The 20560-nt window shown below is 36.2% G+C and overlaps 3 protein-coding genes across 4 annotated transcripts; 1 reads left to right on the plus strand and 2 right to left on the minus strand.

Moving 5' to 3' along the window:
• Nucleotides 1-121: 121 nt before the first annotated feature.
• Nucleotides 122-3834, minus strand: LOC110641220 (scarecrow-like protein 28). The gene has a single exon (XM_021792862.2). It carries the CDS (start codon nucleotides 2541-2543, stop codon nucleotides 543-545), a length of 2001 nt encoding a protein of 666 aa, XP_021648554.1. The 5' UTR covers nucleotides 2544-3834; the 3' UTR covers nucleotides 122-542.
• A 1405-nt stretch (nucleotides 3835-5239) lies between these two features.
• LOC110641212 (plant UBX domain-containing protein 8) lies at nucleotides 5240-10446 on the minus strand. Of its 2 annotated transcripts, XM_021792852.2 has the most exons (10): nucleotides 9944-10446; nucleotides 8702-8763; nucleotides 8025-8580; nucleotides 7409-7524; nucleotides 7004-7214; nucleotides 6682-6882; nucleotides 6420-6584; nucleotides 5981-6124; nucleotides 5835-5891; nucleotides 5240-5620 (listed from the first exon to the last, which is right to left on the minus strand). In XM_021792852.2, the coding sequence occupies exons 1-10, from the start codon at nucleotides 10025-10027 to the stop codon at nucleotides 5513-5515; spliced, it is 1704 nt and encodes a 567-aa protein (XP_021648544.2). In that variant the 5' UTR covers nucleotides 10028-10446; the 3' UTR covers nucleotides 5240-5512. The 2 variants fall into 2 exon arrangements, with proteins under 2 accessions (XP_021648544.2, XP_021648545.2); XM_021792853.2 differs by lacking the exon at nucleotides 8702-8763.
• A 495-nt stretch (nucleotides 10447-10941) lies between these two features.
• LOC110641208 (uncharacterized) lies at nucleotides 10942-20137 on the plus strand. Its single transcript, XM_058137873.1, is given in 15 exon segments — nucleotides 10942-11174; nucleotides 11298-11345; nucleotides 11466-11526; nucleotides 11787-11819; nucleotides 12504-12546; nucleotides 12548-12671; nucleotides 13050-13126; nucleotides 13267-13532; nucleotides 14301-14357; nucleotides 14467-14635; nucleotides 18319-18376; nucleotides 18460-18545; nucleotides 18629-18685; nucleotides 19458-19535; nucleotides 19665-20137. Coding segments are annotated over 15 exon segments (1422 nt in total). The 5' UTR covers nucleotides 10942-11005; the 3' UTR covers nucleotides 19761-20137.
• Nucleotides 20138-20560: the final 423 nt, after the last annotated feature.

A 20560-nucleotide genomic window follows, 5' to 3' on the forward strand; every position in this document is an offset into this window, starting at 1 on the left:
TTCAAGTGTGAAAAAAATTAGCTCATTGAGGTCTCCGAACGCGCATGGGAAAGCAAGTCCATACTAAATTAGTAAATCTCATATAAAATCAAACATTGCAAAAGTAAGAGAAAATCATTACTAAACACAAATCAAATAAATCATTTCATACACGAGTTTTCAATTCTCAAGTACATAAGCTCTAATAACTTTCCAACAAATAAAATGAACAATGTAATGGCAGTGGTACAAAGAATTTCATCAATCAATACATAATAATACATAAAGAATCAAAGAATAATAAACATAAAACTGCCCCAAATTCTATGGACTGAAACCTAGAAATCTGGTCTGCAAAGAACTGAAATAAGTATGAAACTGCTGTACTTCATACAAATGGTTCTCGCACTATCTTATCTGCAACAAAAGAATGAAAGTATAATGCTTTTGCTACCTACAAAGAATTTAGTGTCCCTTTCTGTGTGCAAGAATGGAATAAAATTTGATGGTATGTATGAAGAAAAAGAAACCTCCAGCAATCAACTTGGCTGAGAAAAAGAGAATCAACTTGGCTGAGAAAAAGAGGATGAGCTTCCCACAACATCTAGAGGCGCCCACGCAGAGATTGTATAGAGAGGCTGATCCAACCAACTTAGAGTAAGTGCTGCTCTATCCTGTCTTTGTTTAACCCTATAATCCTCACAAGAGTACATCTTCAACAACATTTGGCTTTGCAGCACTTCCCTCTCACTAACTCCCATGCACCGGAGTCCGCCTTGCTCCATCAACTTTATCCACTTCTCAAAACTCTCATGCCTTTCAAGCCTATCACTTCCTTCACAAGCAACTATATTCCTAATTTCCCGAGCAAACATCTCCTCTATTTTGATCCTAACTGGGCTGTCTAATGGAACGCTAGAATTAATAGAGTCAAATATTGCAGAGTAGTACTTCAAAGAATTGCACACTCTTGCTTCCAAATTAGGGGCGTTGTGTTCTGCTTCTTGCTCTGCCATAAGGATTATTGAGGGGTTTGTGCTTCTAATAAGTCCCAAGAAATCCCTTAATGCTCCTCCATTTCCATCATAAAGTGTCTTGTGCATTTGGAAAATACAATTTATAACAACACACTCCCCCTCCTTCACATGGAGCATCCACAGCCTCACGTCTTCTAACCTATCCACAACTGGATGGAACTCAAAATGCAGGTTTAATGCTTCGGCAAATCCAGCAAGCCTATCACCCGTCTCATTCAGTTCTTGCTTGGACTCGCCTATGCCTGTGATTCTAACATGGCTAGGAGGATTAGTCCTAGACGCCAGGCTTTGAAGCAAACTAGGCCATTGAAGCCCTTGCTTTATGTCGAAGTCTATAATGTGAACTCTGTCTTTCCCCTCAAAAGCTCTCAGCAATATCTCATTTGCTGTGAAATGAATAAACTTGGGAATTGGGCTCACCTGATTCAAAAGCCTCAATGCTGTTCCAGAATCATCATCAACTCGATCAAACTCTCGGGGAGTGGTGAAGTGAAATACATGAGGCCAAAGCCTTGTAACTCTAAGAGCTAAAGCCTCAGTATAGTAAGCACTAAGGCGGCTAAAAGCTGTTCCTTTTGGAGAAGCAAGATCCCCCAATTTAGCTATACAATGGTTGATCAATGCCATATTTTTGGACCCAATTGCTTCAACACATGCTGTAAGGAAGCTAACCAGCTCAAATGCTTGATACTCCTGGTGATTCTCCTCTGCGGCTTCCGCCGTGGTGCCTTCTTGTGGATGAGGATTCCTAGAGCCATTACCTACTTCATGCTCCACAACTTTCTCGCTTAGCCTAAGGCCCAAAACATGACTCTCTGATGATGGACTTGAGCCCGAGGCTTCTTTTGCCGGCCTTTGGCTACTCTCTCCCTCTTTCTCGCCTAGGTCAGTGATCTCAGTTACAACAGAGCCCAACCATGGATTTTTGGACAATGGACAAGGTGGCGAAATCACCTCGCCAGGCACAAAACAGACCCTTTCCTCATCTCCTGAGCATGTCAAAGAGAAAGGAGCTTGTGGAGGGTTTAGGGCTCTAGGTACTTCAAAACCTGATTGAAACCAAAAGTTGCCGCTTCCCAACTGGCCTAAAGTCAAAGTATCTCCACCTTCATGAACATCACCGGATTTTCCATTATCATTGCTACCCCTTTTTCTCTTAGCCCTGTTAGTACAAGAGTCATCAAGTGAACCCTGCTCTGCAAGCCTCTTCAAGCTCTTACCCTTCTCCCAAAATTCATCTTTCTCTGATTGAGTGCTTGTTGCTAATGGTGGGAGCCTGATATTCCGCTTGAGAGAGCAACTGCTGGTCTTGGACTCAAGTGATTTATCAACAGATAGACCAACACCGACAGGCCTAATGGGCTGTGGCCGCGACGATTCTGTACGAGAGAAAGTACATGGCAAGTCCAATCTCTGTGTGCTCATTGAAGGTAACTGGAAATGGCAAGCTTGAAACTGTGCAGGTGACTCACTCCTTAATCTATGCCTAGGTGACAGCAATGTGGAACTAGAACACCCAGCCAACATCCTCTACAACCTTACAAATTTTCCACTGTCTGATTTTTTTGTGTGATTCACCCACCCTATTCTCTTCTATTTTTGTCCCTCTCTCTCTTTGATTCTATGACAAATTTTGAACTATGAAACAAATGGTTTATTGAGTTTATAGATTCTGCGTTCAGATAAAAACTTTGGATGTGTATATTTAAAAACAGAGATCAAGAGAGACAGACTAATGTGAGTGTGTGAATTTCTTTTAAGCAAGCAATTAAAAAGAATAGAAATCCGATGAATAAAAACAAACAAAAAAAAAAAATCAAAACGAAAAGGTTTCTGTCAATATAAGTGTTTCTATATAACAATGTAAGTATGCAATCAATAAACAACAAAAAGAATATGAAAAAAAAAATCCCTCAGCCCCAAAGAATGAAAGAATTTTAAGATTAATGAATCAAACACTTACGAGAAAACAATCATCGGATTCCAAAACCTTCAAAACAAACTCATTGGAAAAAGCTTTGAACTCTATCAACAACGCAATTCATTTGTGGAATAGGAATGCAAAAACATACTTGCTCAATTTGGTTTCTGAAATCAACAGAAATCTTTGGTTCCACATTAACATTTGAAGTTTGCAGCAACTCCATGATGGCTGAAACGAAACCAAAAGCAAAAGCCAGAAGCCCCAGGATGCATGAACAAGTGATTAAAGGAGAGACACAGTTCTCATCCCTGGCTACCCAAAGAAACCAAAAACCAGTAAAGGATTGTGTTTTTATATACCAAGGTTCTTGCTTCTCTCTCTTTCTCTCTCCCGCTAGCTATCCCTCTCTCCCACTCTACTCCTTCCTACAACTACTATACTGCTACTTCTGGTATAACTTCCATTGCCGTCTCGATATCATTGCTTTTCTAAATTCTGTAGACCTGTTCGGTTTTACCCAGCACTCGAAAAAAAAAAATGATGACTGAAAAAGGTCGTTCGAGAAGACTGGGGAAACTGAGTGTGTGGGCCGTGGGATTGGGATCAGACGGTGGAGAAAGCAAAGTCCAAGTGACCGTTGAGGATGTCGGTGAAATATGACCGTTGGGGAGTTGGTGTCCGGACGGGTGTGCATGTACATGGGGTATTTTTATCCTTTTACTTCTCTTTAGTGAATCACATGATGTGCACATGCCTGCCGCCCGATGAAACCAGAAACCCGTTCACTTGACCGTTGGATTTTAATAATACAGCGTTACCTCTTTTCTTTTGGTTTTATCAGTTAACTTCCTTAACCTCCAGCTAAATAATGAAAATTTTTAAGACACGTGGCGCACAACTAGCCGCATTATGACCTAATTATGCACTAACTAATCAACTGAACTTTGACTAGATAGTTCAACTATGACTGGCTGGGCCCTCTCGCCTCTGCGTGTTCTATTGTTGTTCAACCACGTCACACAAGAAAAGGCGAAATTATATTATAAAAATTCTTATACACACACATGTGTGTGTATATATATATATATATATATATATATATAATCAATAGAAAATTAATAAATTATTATTTTAAAGAGGTTCCACCGTGATTTTGTGTATACTCACTCAAAGAGTAGGTAAGATTTACTTATGATTGGCATTCCTATATTGAATGACATTAATAAAAATTGTGGGTCTTGTAAATATGAAAGTGAATTTAATGAAAAATCCTACCTAGCAGTTTGAACCATATATTTGGCTTTTAGACTTGTTTTTCCACGTCTTCTTTCTACATAGAATGACACTCACTGTAAAATCTCTCGAAAGAAAGGGCTCTATGGCGATTATGGTAGAACTATATCCGTCTCTTTCCGTTTGTCCCTCGTTCCCGCATGTTGTATTACTCGAATACAAATAACACATTCCCACTCAGGGCAAGGGAAAATGGCAGATAACAAAATATCAAGTCTTTATGTAATAGATAAATGAACAAGCTTCCAGCAAATTTAATGAAAAAAAAAAAAAGTTCTTTTACTGTTAAAATTTTTTTACCTGGTTAACAGACGGCCATTACCGAAAGAAATAGTTTCAAAACAGCACATGCACAAACTTGTAACGAAAGGTGAAACAATCATGGTATACCATACTTGTCAAAGTGGAAAAACCATTTAAAGAGGATTATAAGTTGCCAAAGTGGTAAGAAAGTGGATATTGCCTTACTTGCACGGCAGTTGAACTGGATACCAATAGGCAGAATTCCTTACTAGGAACGGTAAAATTGGGAATAATTTATCCCCGCGTAACTGGAACGTACAGATTCCAATCTGAATTCCTTACTTAAGAGACAGAATGACAAGTCTCAATCCTAGCACCATCATATCATTCCACTACGCAGACAGGGTAGTATCATGCCCAACCAAACCCAAAGTACCCGTCTAGTTCTAGCCAGCATGATACATTCCCCTAAAATGTTGTTGCACTGGTTCAGTTTTTGACTTGCATCTTAGTTAGAGCTACTGAACAACTAAAAGGTTCAGGTCGTCCATTTTTCAAATAATGATACCTGGTGTCATAGTGATTTCTATCCCAGGTCTCAACATATTCCTATCATAAGATTAAGAGGAATAGTGCATAACCCATATCCACCGACTCCCAGGCTCTAAAATCACTTACATTCATAAGCAATCAAAGCCACAAACACAGCCACAATTCCACACTTTAAAAACACAGCCCTTCAATCCATATCAAGAACTGAAGGTTTATCCAATACCTTAATATCATAAATTACTAAATATGTACAACTGCATTACTCATGAACGATTAAACACCTGATGAAACAAATTCCAACCATAATTGTAATGCCCTTTCAGTAGGACTGGATGTTTTTCATCTACCCCAATTTCATGCAATTTGTCCAAACAGTACCAACCCAAATAACCCCCTCCCCTCAATTTGACGTATCACTTCATATTTTAGTAAATTAAATCTGCAAATGCGTAATTTTCTACAATTTATAAAATGTTTGTCATTTCTAGATCAACTCCAGAAACAAGGCCTCTTGTTTGCTGGTCAGGCCAAGTTCATTCAGTGTCAGTGCACTTTCTCCATCACTGAAAGCACGCCTTGGGTATGGTCTTACCTGTTCAAGTAACAACAAAAAGGCAGAATGTTTTAGCTCTATTTTCTATTATCTCATGCATTTTTTCATTAATTCATGTACACAAACAAAATTTTATCACTAACAACAAATCAAAGATAAATCCAGAGATTTAAACAGTTCCTTTTTTTTTTTAATGAAAGATTCACAACAGTTACAAATACAGGATCGTAGAAAAGCATAGATGAACAATTACCAGTCTGTAAGTGCCAGGCTTGACCACTCTGCCAATATCTATGAAGTCAAAAAGAGACTGCAAAACAAACCACAATTGGCTTTGAGAAACAAAGTGCAAGCATGGGTACAAGTACTGAACCAAGTTGCATTCTTTACAGAACTTACCCGTAAGTTATCAGATTTGAGAAATCGGCGACCACGCCGCATACCATCAGGCATCCGCACCAAAAGTGTCACAGCATTCTCATCATTGGATGCTGGTTCCTGAGGCAGAGAAGCTTCTTTTGCTGCCAACTGTCTTTCAAATTCCTGATACGGTAGGAAGAATCACACAACCAGCTATAAAAAACTACTATACATTAACCCATAAATGCTATTCCCCTGCACTCTAGCCAGATGCGTCCAGGATTACAATGGCTATAGAACAGCCATAGGCAAACCAAAAACATGAAATAAAGGGAAATAATAAGACGAGGATTAATTAGCATCAAAAACTTCTTTTGCAGCAAAACAATGACATACTACAAATTCAAAATAAGTAAAATTTAGGTCATCATCTCCATGTAATCCAGGTTTAAAATGAGATAAAATATATAAATATTACCTGCTCTTCCTCCAATTTCCTGCGAGATTCTTCCTCTTTTTGCTTTTCTTCTTCAAGAGCAGCTTTTCTAGCAGCGTCTTCTTGCAAACGACGAGCTTCAGCTTCCTCCATGGCCTTCATCTCCTTTTCTCTGTCAGCCGCCAGTGATGCAAGATACTCATCATCCTGCATTAACCAGAGAGGTTATTATGTCATCACACCATCACTGATGGTTGATACGAACTTGAATCTTTATTTTCTGGTTAGGACCCCAAAATTAAACCTGCTGTTCACGGATCAACCGCTGAGCTTGCAAGGATGGTGATGGAGGACGAGGCATTGGCCGTGAATAAGGGCCTTCACTCTGCATGAACTGATGAGGTTCATATCCATAGCGATATCCAGTCCCTTCAGGAATTCCACCAAACATTGCAGCCTCAAGCATTACGGCTTCATCATGCTCCTCAGAAGAGATGCCTCCCCACTTCAATTTGGTAAAGAATAAAGCTAAAAATATTAGTTTGCTTATAGAACATCCAACCAAGTATTTTGATTTTTGGAACTCCAATTGAGTAATTTTAAAGGGAATTTAAATACAAAGAAACCTCATCAGAATGGAAGGCATTTCCATTGTGCTGGGAATGATTGCTTATATTATTCTGTCCAGGACTAGATGGTGGACTAGCCTCAATAACTCCAACTTCTCTTGCAGATTCAATAGAGCCAGAAGATGTACGTCTTGATCTATGCGTAACAAGAGGCTGCTCATCCACATCTTCAGATTCCTCACGAATAGATAACCTTCCTGTCCTCGACCTAAATTGCATTAAAAGAAATTTGTCAAATTTATCACTCCCAATAGTAAGGAACTTATCCTTGAAACATAGTTCTATCATACATCATTAGGATCATCCTGGCACAAGAATGCCACAACACATGGTCACAGCAACAGATTCACATCGTACATCTTTCAGCAGTAACCAGAAAGATAAATATATACACATATATACCTTCCATTTGAGGTCACTACTGTCCCCAACTCTACCTCATCTGGCTTTGAAGCTCCCATTTCGGATGCTCCAATTTTTCCCCTCTGCTCTCGCAATGCTTTCTCTTGCTCGGCAGCCTGCACTCATTTCATGTTAAATGGGACCAAGAGATGCCCACATGTAAAACACATCATAAAAGACCAGCAAACCTTCATTTTTGGTGGGATGGGCATAAAGATTATTTTATTAAGGAATGCAATACACTCTCCAGCAAGTAAAATGGTGCTTAGTGCACAATGCTTCCCACATTGCAGCCTCTAAGGAGATCTAATGTGCACAATCTTCTCCTTGCACTGCAAGGAGGTTGTTTCTAAACCTATAACCTCCACTTCACAATAGAGCAACCTGCACCAGGCCTCCCCTTTTAAGCCTCAAAAAAAAAAAAAAAAGAAAGGGAATAAAATACCTCCAAGGACAATAACACTTCCGTGGATCATTCAATAGGTGTATCATGTTTAAGATCATAAAATCATAAGGCACACACTTCCATAGAATACAAAGAGGAAGACAACCCAAAATACTACATGTTATATTCTCATGAATTGTGCATACCAAAATATTTGTTTGGTTAGCTCACCTTAGCCTCCTGTTTTGAAGCCTCTATAGCAGCCTGAATCATTTCTTCTTCAATGTCATTGTTGTAGTCAGGCAACTTATTGAGTTCAGGGGCACTCGGTCGACTATGATTCTCAAGACTACTACCACTAGAAATATCACGTCTTCGCTCTGTAAGTTGTGCAGCCCTTCCGGTTTGATCAGCTGGAATATTATTATCATCTTCATCATCAACTATGACAGTCCCACGAATATCTGGGCCTGGTGCATGTCCAGTTCCAGTTAAATCCTCAATGATAGGGGCATGACCAGAATGGCTAGATGCATCACTAACGTCCTTGACCTCTATAGGTATCTCTCTCCTCTCTCTTAGGTGTGAAACAAATGGTGCACGGTTCATAAAGTCAGAACCACCATCAAATAGACTTGTATTAAAGTTTGGATCAAGAAGTGAAAATGGGTTCATTGTACTAGCCTCAGATATAAGTGACACAGGATTTCTCCCAGGTGGAACTTCAACTGGATCATCAATATCCATGAGATCATCTTGAGGAGCAACAACAGGGGTTTCATGCGCACTGGACATGCAAAAGACAAATGCAAACATCACTTTTTGAATCTTGTTAGAAGAAATGGTATCTAATATTGAAAAGGAAAAGGACAAAAAGAAATGGCATATAAGCTGGTAAAACCACTAACGTGCTTCTATCTCCTTCACTGAAATGTGCATTGACAGCTGCATTGAGATCACCATTATACTCCTATTGCAGGCAAGAAAATTTTATTAAAAAGGACAGGAAGTAACTCATTTAAGCAATTGAAAGTAGAAGCTTGATCCAAAATACTAACCAACTAAAAATCATAATCCTTGGATCTTAAACCGCATACACAAAACAAGTCCAAAAACTAGTATTCACTTTTGTAAGCAACCACAAGAGATTGAACTATGATAACGAGAATAAAATAACATAGACACAGGTTAGTACTTGCAGATAGATAAGGCAATAAATAGTTGCAAAATAAGGCACAGTACACATGGACTAAAGGGGTGAATTTAAGATGGAACTCTGTAACATCAGCAATATATTCACCATAACCTTTTTTAACTACCTATGTGTAAACATAATTTCTAGAATAATCAATACACTGTTTGGTTAACAGTTTCAGCTATTCTAGAACTCAAAGCATTCCACCAATTTAGAAGGACAACGAGATACAATTGGGAACCAATACAATGAACCAATTTTAGAACAAACCTAGTCACCAACCAGGAAAGACAGAGAGAGAGAGAGACTACATTTAGCAAGAACCAAAATCTATAAAGGAAAACCCATTTCTGTGCCAATGAGAAGGATGATGCTTAATTATACAAAAAAAAAAAGTAATAAATAGTAAGCAAACTACACCTCTAGAAAACACCCAAGTCATACAAAACCCCTAAACTAGGTGCAATCCTCTAATTATACCCCAGTAACGTTCTTTACGTCCACTCAATTAAGCACATCTTCATTTCATCCACGGATTGTGGGCAACTCCTTGAAAATAAGGATCATCTAAATTTCTACAAGCCATTACAAATTTCAACCAACAACCTGCATCAGCTCCATCAAAAAGTTCCAACCATAATTGGAATTAATAGTAACAATAATAATCGGAAATCAGGTAAGACTAACAATCAAATTAGAACCAATAAAAAATGTCAACCATACATTTAGTTGCTCAAGCTAGATTCCCTCGGACAATCAGCAAACAACAATCAATAATGCTAATGCAATACAAAACCCTAATTAAACACCGAATTACACAATCCAGTATCAATCAATGCACAAACAAATACTAACATTACCAAAACGAATTCGCTAGAATAATCAAAATCCCTCGATAAAAGGAAAAAGAAAATTAACAAAGGCGATCATCATAATTTAAGAGAAATAATAATACCTCAAGCTTTTGAGCGGCGACAGCTTCTGTGGCGCCTGTGATGCTCATAAATGTGTCAATTGCTTCTTGATTAGGCCTAGCCATTTGTAAAGAGAATTGATAGAGCTAATGGTAATAATGATAACAATAATAGTAATCAATTGTAGCTATTGAAAAGCTGCTGCAAGGACTCGGGAGTTTTGAGAGAGTTTCTTTAATGGGAAGAAAATAGATAGATATTTTGGGGTGGACTGGAATCTGATTAGAAGCTTTATACAGGGTATTGTGGGAAAAGGCAGTACGTTTTATTTGGTAAGGGATTAGTCATACGTATTTGGCGAAGACGCTGAGTTTCTCCAATATTCCACTCTTCCATGGCCTGTTATCCTTGGATTGGAGAAGATGTTGGGCTCACAACCAAGCAAACCTGACTTGCTGGGTAAGGTAAGGCTCCGTTTGGGTTTAAGTGGCTGTAATGACAATAATAATCTTATTAAACAAACTCTAAGCAAATATTTTTTTTATAATTAATAGGCTATATAATGAATGTAGTTATTTTTTTTTATCATAAAAATAAATAATATTATAATAATTTGTATTCAAAATTTTCTCATTTTTTTCATTTTAAAAATGTAAAAAATTGAGACTGCAGAATTTTTATTTATTTAAATAAACTTAATTTAAAAGGATTAATTTATTCTGATGGCATGCAATAATAATGATTTCAGGAATGACATAATTTATTTGATTTATTGCATTTAACACTTTATTAATATGTAAAATGAAATATTTATTTTATAATTATGTAATAGTTATTATTTACTTACGTGTACAAATTTAAAATAACAAAAAAAAAATCTGAAAATGGAGTTATTAATACTGTTACAATTGTTTGGGCCTCCTGCCCAGCCTAAAACAGGGCATCAGAAAATTGGGCTACATCGGCCCAACAGTACGAAGGAATTCAAGTGAAGCAATTGAAATGGCGTCGTTTTTGACAGTACCTACGCTTATCAAATCCCGTGTCGCGTCGTGTCTGGTCTATGGTGTCTGTTTCCATTCCAGAGCTTCGGCAGCCCAAAAATGCAGACGAGGGAGGAAAGCAAGCACCAGAGAAAGATAAAGAGGGGAGGATTTTGGAGATGGGTGATAGCCTCAGTATTCTTCAGGCTTATTCTCATTTATTTCCCTCATAATCTCTTTTTGTCCTTTCGACCAGAAGTCTCCACTCCTGTCACCAGCCTCCGTCGCTGTACCCCTCTCTCTCTCTCTCTCTCATACATTTCTCTCTTCTTACCTGTGTGAAGCTTTCAAGATGAATTTTAATCTATAATGATTATTATTTTCTTCTGATTTTCTTTGTTTGTTGCTGCAGTGGCTGAGGGTTACTGGTTGAAGCAAGCCTCTATGTCTCCGTATGCAGGTTTGAGTTTAATTTGAGTTACACTTTCGCTTCAGTTATTTGAATTTGTGTTTTTCTTTTTCATGGCTGATGGTTTATTTATTGATCTAAGAAGTGAGTCATAAGCTTTTTGGCTTGTAGGATCTATGTATCACGGTTCTCCATTGTTACCCTCGGTACTTGGGTCACTCACTGTTAAAAGGTACTGCTTGGCATTGTGATCTTTAATTCAGTAACTTGATGATCTATTAATTTTTTTTTTTTTGTTAATCTTATTTCTAGTTTGTTAATCTTATTTCTAGTTTGTTAATCTTATTTCTAGTTTCTTTAAGTTTGATACATAATGTATTATGTTGGCTAGATTTTTTTTCAGGAAAAAAAAAAAAAAAAAAACTGATATCAATCGATGCCTGGAAAAGCTGTTTGTAACTTTGGTTCATTGTGTTTTATTTGATGGTGCAGAATTGAAGGGCACCCGGATCATGTGTTTTGCAGGTAAGGTGATTTTTGAGTTTCATAGCTATTGGAAATTGTTTATTGTTTAAAGTAGCAGTGGTTGAAAAGTGCTATCTTAACAGTTTGAGATATCTATGTGGTTAAGTAAGTCTCTTGCGACAACAAATCAGCCACAAGCTCTGTTCACATTTCATAATGTTAAATGAAGCTTTGAGCTGATTGTTTGGAAGGGCAGTATGTGTGTTTAATCTGCGTATTATACTTGATTCTAGCAGCTTATGCATATGTTCATAGCTCATAGCTGTCTTCCTTATCTAACTTTTACCAATCATTTAGTCAGGCAGTTGATATCAACACATCCTTGGATACAGTTTGCTTTTTGTCATTGCAGATATTGTGAGCAATAGGAGATATTCCAACCAGTTAGCAATAGGAATTACATGCAAAATTGATAGAAAGGGACCTTAAAAGAGTAATCATATATAAAACTAAAATATAAGAAGTTCAAAAGCAATGAAAGAAACAGGTTAAGAGACCTTGATATTGTAGCATGCTTAAGAGGATCGTCACCTCATTATACATTTCTGTATTATGTAGATTGAGGGCTTTTGACATCTTTTTCCTTTGATGAGAAAGTTAATTTTGGATGCCCATTTTTTATGCATTATTTGTGGAATTATATTTAGAAGCAAATCGTCTCTTCCTCTCTCCTCTAATTCACAGGCTTATGAAGTGCAATATTGATGTTGCCTCCAGATATACTTGCTTCAGGAGATTTTGCTGCTCTTGTGTACTTTTGGAATCCATTCACAATAGTTGCGTGTGTGGGTTTATCAACATCCCCAATGGAAAATTTGTTCATCATACTGACAATTTATGGGGCCTGTACACGTGAGTAGCCAACATTCTTTGCCTAGTGTTTGAGAAATTTATTGTATTTTCGATAATTACAGTGATCTTTGCTCCAACTTTTGGTGAAAAATTTCAACTTCAGGTTATTTCATATTTATATTTCACACTGATTATAGTCTCTTAAGCACTTTCTTTCCATCCTAATTAACCTAAATTACCTCGGTGAATTGCCTCCAACGTTTTGTGATGATTTATGAGTGTTTGCAATAAGCATGATATCATATCAGGCATTCTACGTTTTTGCACCCCTTGCCACTTGGGATTAGTTTCAGTTGATTGTGGATGGATGAGGGTCTTTCCCCTTTTGTAACTTGCATTTTATTCTTTATTGAATATTGTTCTTTTAATGCATCACAGGAGTAGTTCCTCTAGCAGCTCTTGGATGGGCTATGGCAAGTCATTTGTCTCTTTATCCAGCAATTCTAATTATTCCGGTAATGCCACTTGTCTACTTATTTTGTTTGTCTTCATATTGAATTTCTTGCCTCAAAATGTATGAAAAATGTTTCTCTGTAGTTGTTTGTTGCTGTCAATCACTATTTAGATAATTAGTTATCATTCAATTTTGTCCCAGGTGATTCTTTTATTGGGATATGGTCTAGATGCTCCTCCTCGGAAGTTGTTCCTGCAGAAGGGATTTTATAAAATTGGAGACAACAGCTCAAGCAATATACATTGTGAACAAGAGAAAATGATCAACCAATCAAAGCCACGCATTATTTTTTCATGGAGACCAGTCATGCTTTTCTTTTTCTGGACAACTCTGTGGTCACTCTATTTGTTGGTTCTATGTGGCATGTCTGTCAAGCAGTATAGTAGCCTGTGGGAGATGTTTCAAAGGTATCAATTGAATATTCTATGCTTCTGTTTTTCTGACACTCACCATGTATAACAACTTTCAATGATGCTTCTGATGCTATTTTTTTGTCATATTATTTAATCATTATTAGGATTATGACATATGAGCTGTCAGGAGGTCATTTGTAGAAAACCTTGTGAAAATAGTAGGTTGATTATGGTAGAAGCTGGTAACTGTATTCATTTCTCTAAAAAGCTAAGCATTTAATGTGGTCGAGGAAGATTGCTAAGAAATTTGTTCTATTTCCATATTTTATTCACATGAAAAAGCTATCAATATTAAGATTATCCATGGAAGAGTGTACAATTGTGCACAAGGGTTATGCACACAAAGTACATGTTTCTTAAACGAATTCTATGTCCTGAAAAATTGAACCCTATGGATTGGTGGATGTTTGGTAGCGTATTAGGATACTGAGATCATATTCTTCTTTAGGTTTAGAAAGTCATTTGCTATGGGAATTTCTTGCTATGATACCGTCATCCTCTCTAAAACAAATTTTGTATTTTTAGAATTAATTTGTAAAAATTATCTTCGTCTTTCTCTCTCTCCATTTCTTTTCCTTCTACTTTCCTTTAATTTGGTACTAGCAGCTTGACTCAAAATTTGTTAAGAATGTTTTATGTGGTTAATATTTTATGTCAAAAACCATCAGGTGGTTTGTGCAAACTTCAAATCTCCAATGTAGTTTATACTATAATCACGTGAACTCTCTTGATGGTTCTTGTATATCTGACTCCATTTTGCAGAACGTATGGTTTCATTCTTATTGTGGAAGATATGTCACCAGATATAGCTGTTCTATGGTGAGCTCAAATATATCATTGTTATTTGTAGAATGAAGACATGAAGTAATTTGAACCTATGGGTTTTGCACTTAGACAGCCATCTGTTTGACTTTGTTTTCTTTTGCAGGTATTTCTTTGCTGAAGTTTTTGATTTCTTCAGAAATTTCTTTTTGATAGTTTTTCATATGAATATTTTATTTATGATATTGCCATTAGCCATAAGGCCAAGCCACTGGCCCTGCTTCTTCGCTTTTGTCTACATTGCTATCTCATCAATGCTTAAATCGTATCCATCAGTAAGTTCTTTGTTGTTGCATGGATATTCCATCTTTTTTTTTGTCTTAAAACTGTCCTTTTATTGGGAGCAAAGTGCGTCTTTTCATCACATACTATGGATCATTTGCATTAGATGATTTTCGTATGCATTTCTGTATGATATTAAGAGATTGGCATAATATAGATTCCCAACTACTTGCCTAAAATTTTTTATGTTTTAGGTCTGTTTAATCTTGATGTTTGGCAGATATTGCCTATTGATTTTGATTGTAGCATACTATGTCTTCTTCCTTCTGGGGGATACTATGAGTAGGGGTGGCCACGGTTCGGTTTTGAATCGGAACCGGTTCGGTCAAAACCAGAACCGGCTTTGAACCGGACCGAAACCGTCCTTCTGCGGTTTGGTTCAGGTTCATATTATCTGCGAACCGGACCGAAACCGTCCTTCTGCGGTTTGGTTCAGGTTCATATTATCTGCGGTTCTGAACCGGATTGAACCGACGATTTCAAACCAGATTAAAATGGTGATTTAAATATAAAAAAATTCAATAAATATGTTACCTCACTCCTAATTCATTTATATATATCATTAATTCTCTATACAATTATTCTCTGCATTTTCTTCAATTCTTAATATTTTTTCAATTTTTCTCAAATTTTCTAAATAATTATTTTCTACACTCATTTTAATTTCCAATACTCTCTCAATTTTCCTACTTTATTATTTTATATACTTATTGAAATTTTTAATATTATCTCAATTACTTTATTATTACTTTAAATCCTCAATAAAATTTTCAATACCCTCTATTTTAATTTTTTCTCTCTTTTATACTTTTTAATTATCAATTATTATATAATTTTTAAAAAAATGCAAGTAATAGAACTAGAAATTTTTATTCCTCTAAATTCTAAAGGGATATTTAGACAAAATTAAGTTCAAACACTTTTTGCTAATTTTTTTAAAAAAAATTAATTTTATCTCTAGTTTTTTAATCAGGTTCTAGTCTTTATTTATTAAATTTTTCTTAAAGATAAATTATTTTCTTTCTTTTTTTTTCTTATTTTATTTTGATTGAAAGATTTCTAAGAAAAATTAAAATATTTTTACAAATATAACTTAAATTTTTAATAAATAAAATTTTTCTTTAATTTTTTTTGTCTAAGCTACCCTTAAACCATCTCTAAACCACTTCCAAACTGTCTTGAACCGTTCTTTTTCGAATCGCCCCTCAAACCGTTTTAAACAGGGCTCAAACCGGAACCGACGATTTAGAAACCGTCTTCTAAACCGTCCCCTGGCAGTTTGGTTCAGGTTCATGATTTCATTGAATCTAAATCGGCGGTTCCTGAACCGTGGCCACCCCTAACTATGAGGTTGATTTAGGATCTGTTTACTTTTTCTGCCATAGTTACTGTTGATGGAGGAGAGAAAGGAAATGTTAAGATCTCAATCAAGTTAGGTGCATTAAGGATAAAGAAGGAAAAGTGTTGGTGAAAGATGAGGACATTAAAGAAAGATGGAGAAATTATTTTAATGATCTCTTTAATAATAGTGAAAATGGTAATAGCGTGAATATAGATTATAGAACAATAGAAAAGAATGTGAATTATACTAGAAGGATTAAATCTTCAGAAGTAAAGGAAGCACTTAAGAGAATGAAAGTGGGTAAAGCCTGTGGACCCGATGAAATACCAATTGAAATGTGGAAGTATTTGGGAGATATGGGAGTGGCATGGTTAACTAAATTATTTAATAAGATTCTAAACTCAAAGAAAATGCCTGATGAATGGAGGAAGAGTATTTTAGTACCTATTTTTAAAAATAAGGGAGACATACAGAGTTGCTCAAACTATAGGGGAATTAAACTCATGAGCCATACTATGAAGTTGTGGGAGAGAGTTGTGGAGCATCGACTACGTCATGATACTTCTATCTCTCTCAATCAATTTGATTTTATGCCCGGTCGTTCAACTATGGAAGCGATCTTTCTCATTAGAAGCTTGATAGAGAAATATAGAAATGTGAAGAAAGATCTACACATGGTTTTTATTGATTTGGAGAAGGCTTATGATAGTGTTCCAAGAGAGGTCTTATTGAATGTGTTAGAACAAAAGAGGGTATCTATTAAGTACATACAAGTATTGAAAGATATGTATGAAGGAGCAACTACTATTGTGCACACAGTGGGAGGGGACACGAGATTTTCCGATCTCAATTGGATTACACCAAGGATCAGCCATAAGCCCTTACCTTTTTACATTAGTTTTAGATGAACTGACGAAACATATACAAGAGAGTATTCCTTGGTGCATGATGTTTGCGGATGATATTGTTCTGATAAATGAGACACGAGAAGAAGTCAATAGAAAGCTAGAACTTTGGAGAATTACTCTAGAGTCAAAGGGTATTAAGTTAAGTAGAACGAAGACAGAATACATGCATTGCAAGTTCAGTGAAGGCCAAATTGGTGATAGGGAAGAAGTTAGTTTGAATTGAGTGGTACTGTCCCAAAGTAATCACTTTAAATATCCAGGCTCAGTCCTTCAAGTAGATGGGGGATGTGAGGAGGATGTTAGTCATAGGATAAAAGCCGGATGGTTGAAGTGGAGACGTACCACGGGAGTTTTATGTGATTGTAAGATTCCCAATAAATTGAAAGGAAAATTTTACCGTACAGCCATACGACCGGCTATGTTATATGGTAGTGAGTGTTGGGCACTGAAAGAGTCGTATGCATCTAAGATAAGAGTTGCAGAGATGAGAATGTTAAGGTGGATGAGTGGCCATACTAGACTAGATAAAGTCCATAATGAGAGTATTAGAGAAAAGGTAGGAGTGGTGCCAATTGAAGATAAGTTGAGAGAAGGTAGATTGAGGTGGTTTGGTCATGTGAAGCGTAGACATACGAAGGCTCCAGTTAGACAAGTAGAGCACATTAGGTTAGAGGATAGAAAGAAAAAAATGGGTAGACCTAAATTGACTTGGAGGAGAGTAGTACAACGTGACCTAGAAGCATTACATATTTCTGAGAATTTAACCCAAAATCGTTCAGAGTGGAGAAAGCGAATCCATATAGCCGATCTCAAATTTTTGGGATAAAGGCTTAGTTGAGTCAAGTTGAGTTGAGTTGAGTTACTGTTGATAAAAGCACCATCTTGAATATGTTGATTAAAGTATTTAAAACATCTATATTTGGTCAAAATACTTTATATCAAATATATCAACATATCAAAATTTTGTTGTTTTTGGTGGGGAGCTTGACAGCTAAATAGTCACTTTTATCATGGTGCCCTTTTGCAAATTACATTTCCAGGAATTTTGCTTTGGATTTCCTTTTACATACATGACTCTATTCTATTGTCATACGTATTTCATGGTTTTGGCTTTTCGAATACCCAAACTGTGGACTTTAATGAGGTCTAATTGACATAATTCTTTGCGCTTGCATCACGTGCTGTGTATCTTTTTTTTTTTATATATATTTTTCTTTGGACTATTAACTTGATTATAAGCTTCCAGAAAGCGCAAATCTCAGTGGCTAAAATTTTCTATTCATGTGGAGTGATTATGTTCTAATAATCACCCCATTGACCATGACAACAAATGAATTTTCTTGGGATTTCTACTTTGTTCTGCGATCCTTATGAATTTATATTTTTGAACTTAATCGGTACTGTATTTTGGTTCAATTTTGACTAGGTTGGAGATTCAGCTCTATACTTAGGTTTACTGGTTTTGTTTCTTGATGAATTAGCAGGTAAGTGGGTATGTTCTTTACTGTTGTTGATGAATTTGGACTTGATCTGGCATTTTATGCTGTTTACATGGTATACCTTGCAGATATGCAGTTCTCTTTCTTCATCTTTTGTGGATATGTTGGGGTTTCCCTTCTTAGCCCTGTGATGCACAACCTATGGATTTGGAGGGTATGCCTCCCTACAAAACAAATCATATCAGCCAAACTAGTAACTTAATTTCTATATCATGGCTTATTTATTCAAATTTGCAGGGCACTGGCAATGCAAACTTCTACTTTGCAACTGCAATCGCTTATGCTTGCTTGCAGGTATTTTTTATACTGTTTGTGACATGGTCATTGTCATTTGAGGGTATTTGATGATTCTTTATAAAGGTTATAGTGACTAAAAAAGTAATGGTCATTGTTATTTGAGGGTATTTGATGATTCTTTATAAAGTTTATATTGACTATAAAGGTAACTTTCACTTGGTTCATAAGTATCGTTGAACATGGATTCATGATGGAGATAATCATTTTTGTGATTCTTACACCCTCAAGTTTGATTTTGTTGGCATGGTGCCCACCAGTGTTTTACTGAGTTCCACCAATTGTTCTACCAAATTTCTGAATCTTAATTGAACTTCAGCAAACCAAATTATCCAATGATATAAGTTAATAATTGATTTATTTCTTAAAAATGCCCGAGAAAATTTCATAAGTAAATATCTTTAAGAGTCATTTGATTTTTCTATTGTAAGTTATGCATGGTAACCTCAAGTTTGTTCTCTGATCTAAACTATTAAAAATAGTTATGCTTCTAGTTAAAAAATTGTGGCAATGTCAATCTAACAAGATAGCATCTAGATATTTGCTAAATCCAAGTTTCAAAGATTCGCTTAGCTCAGCTCAAAAGTTTTTATAGTGGTAACCTTTAAGAGTCGGTTGATTTTTCTATTGTAAGTTATGCATGGTAACCTCAAGTTTGTTCTCTGATCTAAACTATTAAAAATAGTTATGCTTCTAGTTAAAAATTTGTGGCAATGTCAATCTAACAAGATAGCATCTAGATATTTGCTAAATCCAATTTTCTTGGTTTTAGATATATACAAAGATTCGCTTAGCTCAGCTCAAAAGTTTTTATAATGGAACAAAGATTTGCTTAGGACTTGAAATCTTGGTGAGGCATGTGAATGATTTTGATTCACTAGTCAGTTGATGCATCTTTAGAATGTTCTTACTTCTTTAATCCACATACTAATCTTTGTTTTCTTCTCCTTTCATTATTTTTTAAATATTATTTTTGCAGATTATTTTGGTGGTTGAGAGTGTTAGTGCCATGCTTAACCATGACAGGAAGCTAAGAAAGCTATCTGTCGCAAATCTTCTAGATGGGAAATCTTAATCACTTACTGAAACCTGGATACTTTTCTTCTGATGTGGCATGTCTTGGCCCTTGAATGTTCAAACCCCAAGAAAACTTTGCTGGTAAGGAGATTTTCTTTTGTTTCATCCTGTTGCACATATTCTGGAGAGGCTTGGTTTTGGATGAGAAGATAAACACGCTGCATTGAACAACATATATTGGAAGTCATTTTATTTTTTTAATGAGTTTTCTAATTACAGCCTGTTGTAGTTTCTGTTGTACACCGAGACAGGATTTGTTGTATGCATCTGTAATATGCTGAACTCTGTTGAAATACATTGTAATTTGTCAAGTTTTGGCCGAGTAATTATTTAGTGAAAAGGGACATCCTCCTCTAATGGCCTTGTGGCATCCAACTCCTAGTGCCTATTATAAGAGAGCATCCTAGTCACTGCTTATGTCATTCCAGCCTTTGATCTTGATTGGTCAGTCTCACATGCTAACTGTTTGATATCGGTTGGTGGGTCATGCGGGACCCAACCCCACTAATTTAACCAAATAATTCACTTTTTGAATTAATTTCTCTCAATCATGCTTTGAAACTAACTAGCAGTATCGCATGGGAGCGTAATGATATGATATCCTCTGTTTTTTAAACCCACCAACTCTTGCCTTATTACGAGTCAATTAATACACTAATCCTGATTAAGTCACACCTAATCACCTTATAGGTGGTTGTTTGTTCAAGTACTTGATTAATCATGCCTAATCACCAAATGAGGAGAGTCAACTTGAATCTCAGTTGTAGAATTAACAAAATTTTGTGCATGAGAAAATTC

Source organism: Hevea brasiliensis, chromosome 16 (assembly GCF_030052815.1).
Source record: "Hevea brasiliensis isolate MT/VB/25A 57/8 chromosome 16, ASM3005281v1, whole genome shotgun sequence".
NCBI lineage: Eukaryota > Viridiplantae > Streptophyta > Magnoliopsida > Malpighiales > Euphorbiaceae > Hevea > Hevea brasiliensis.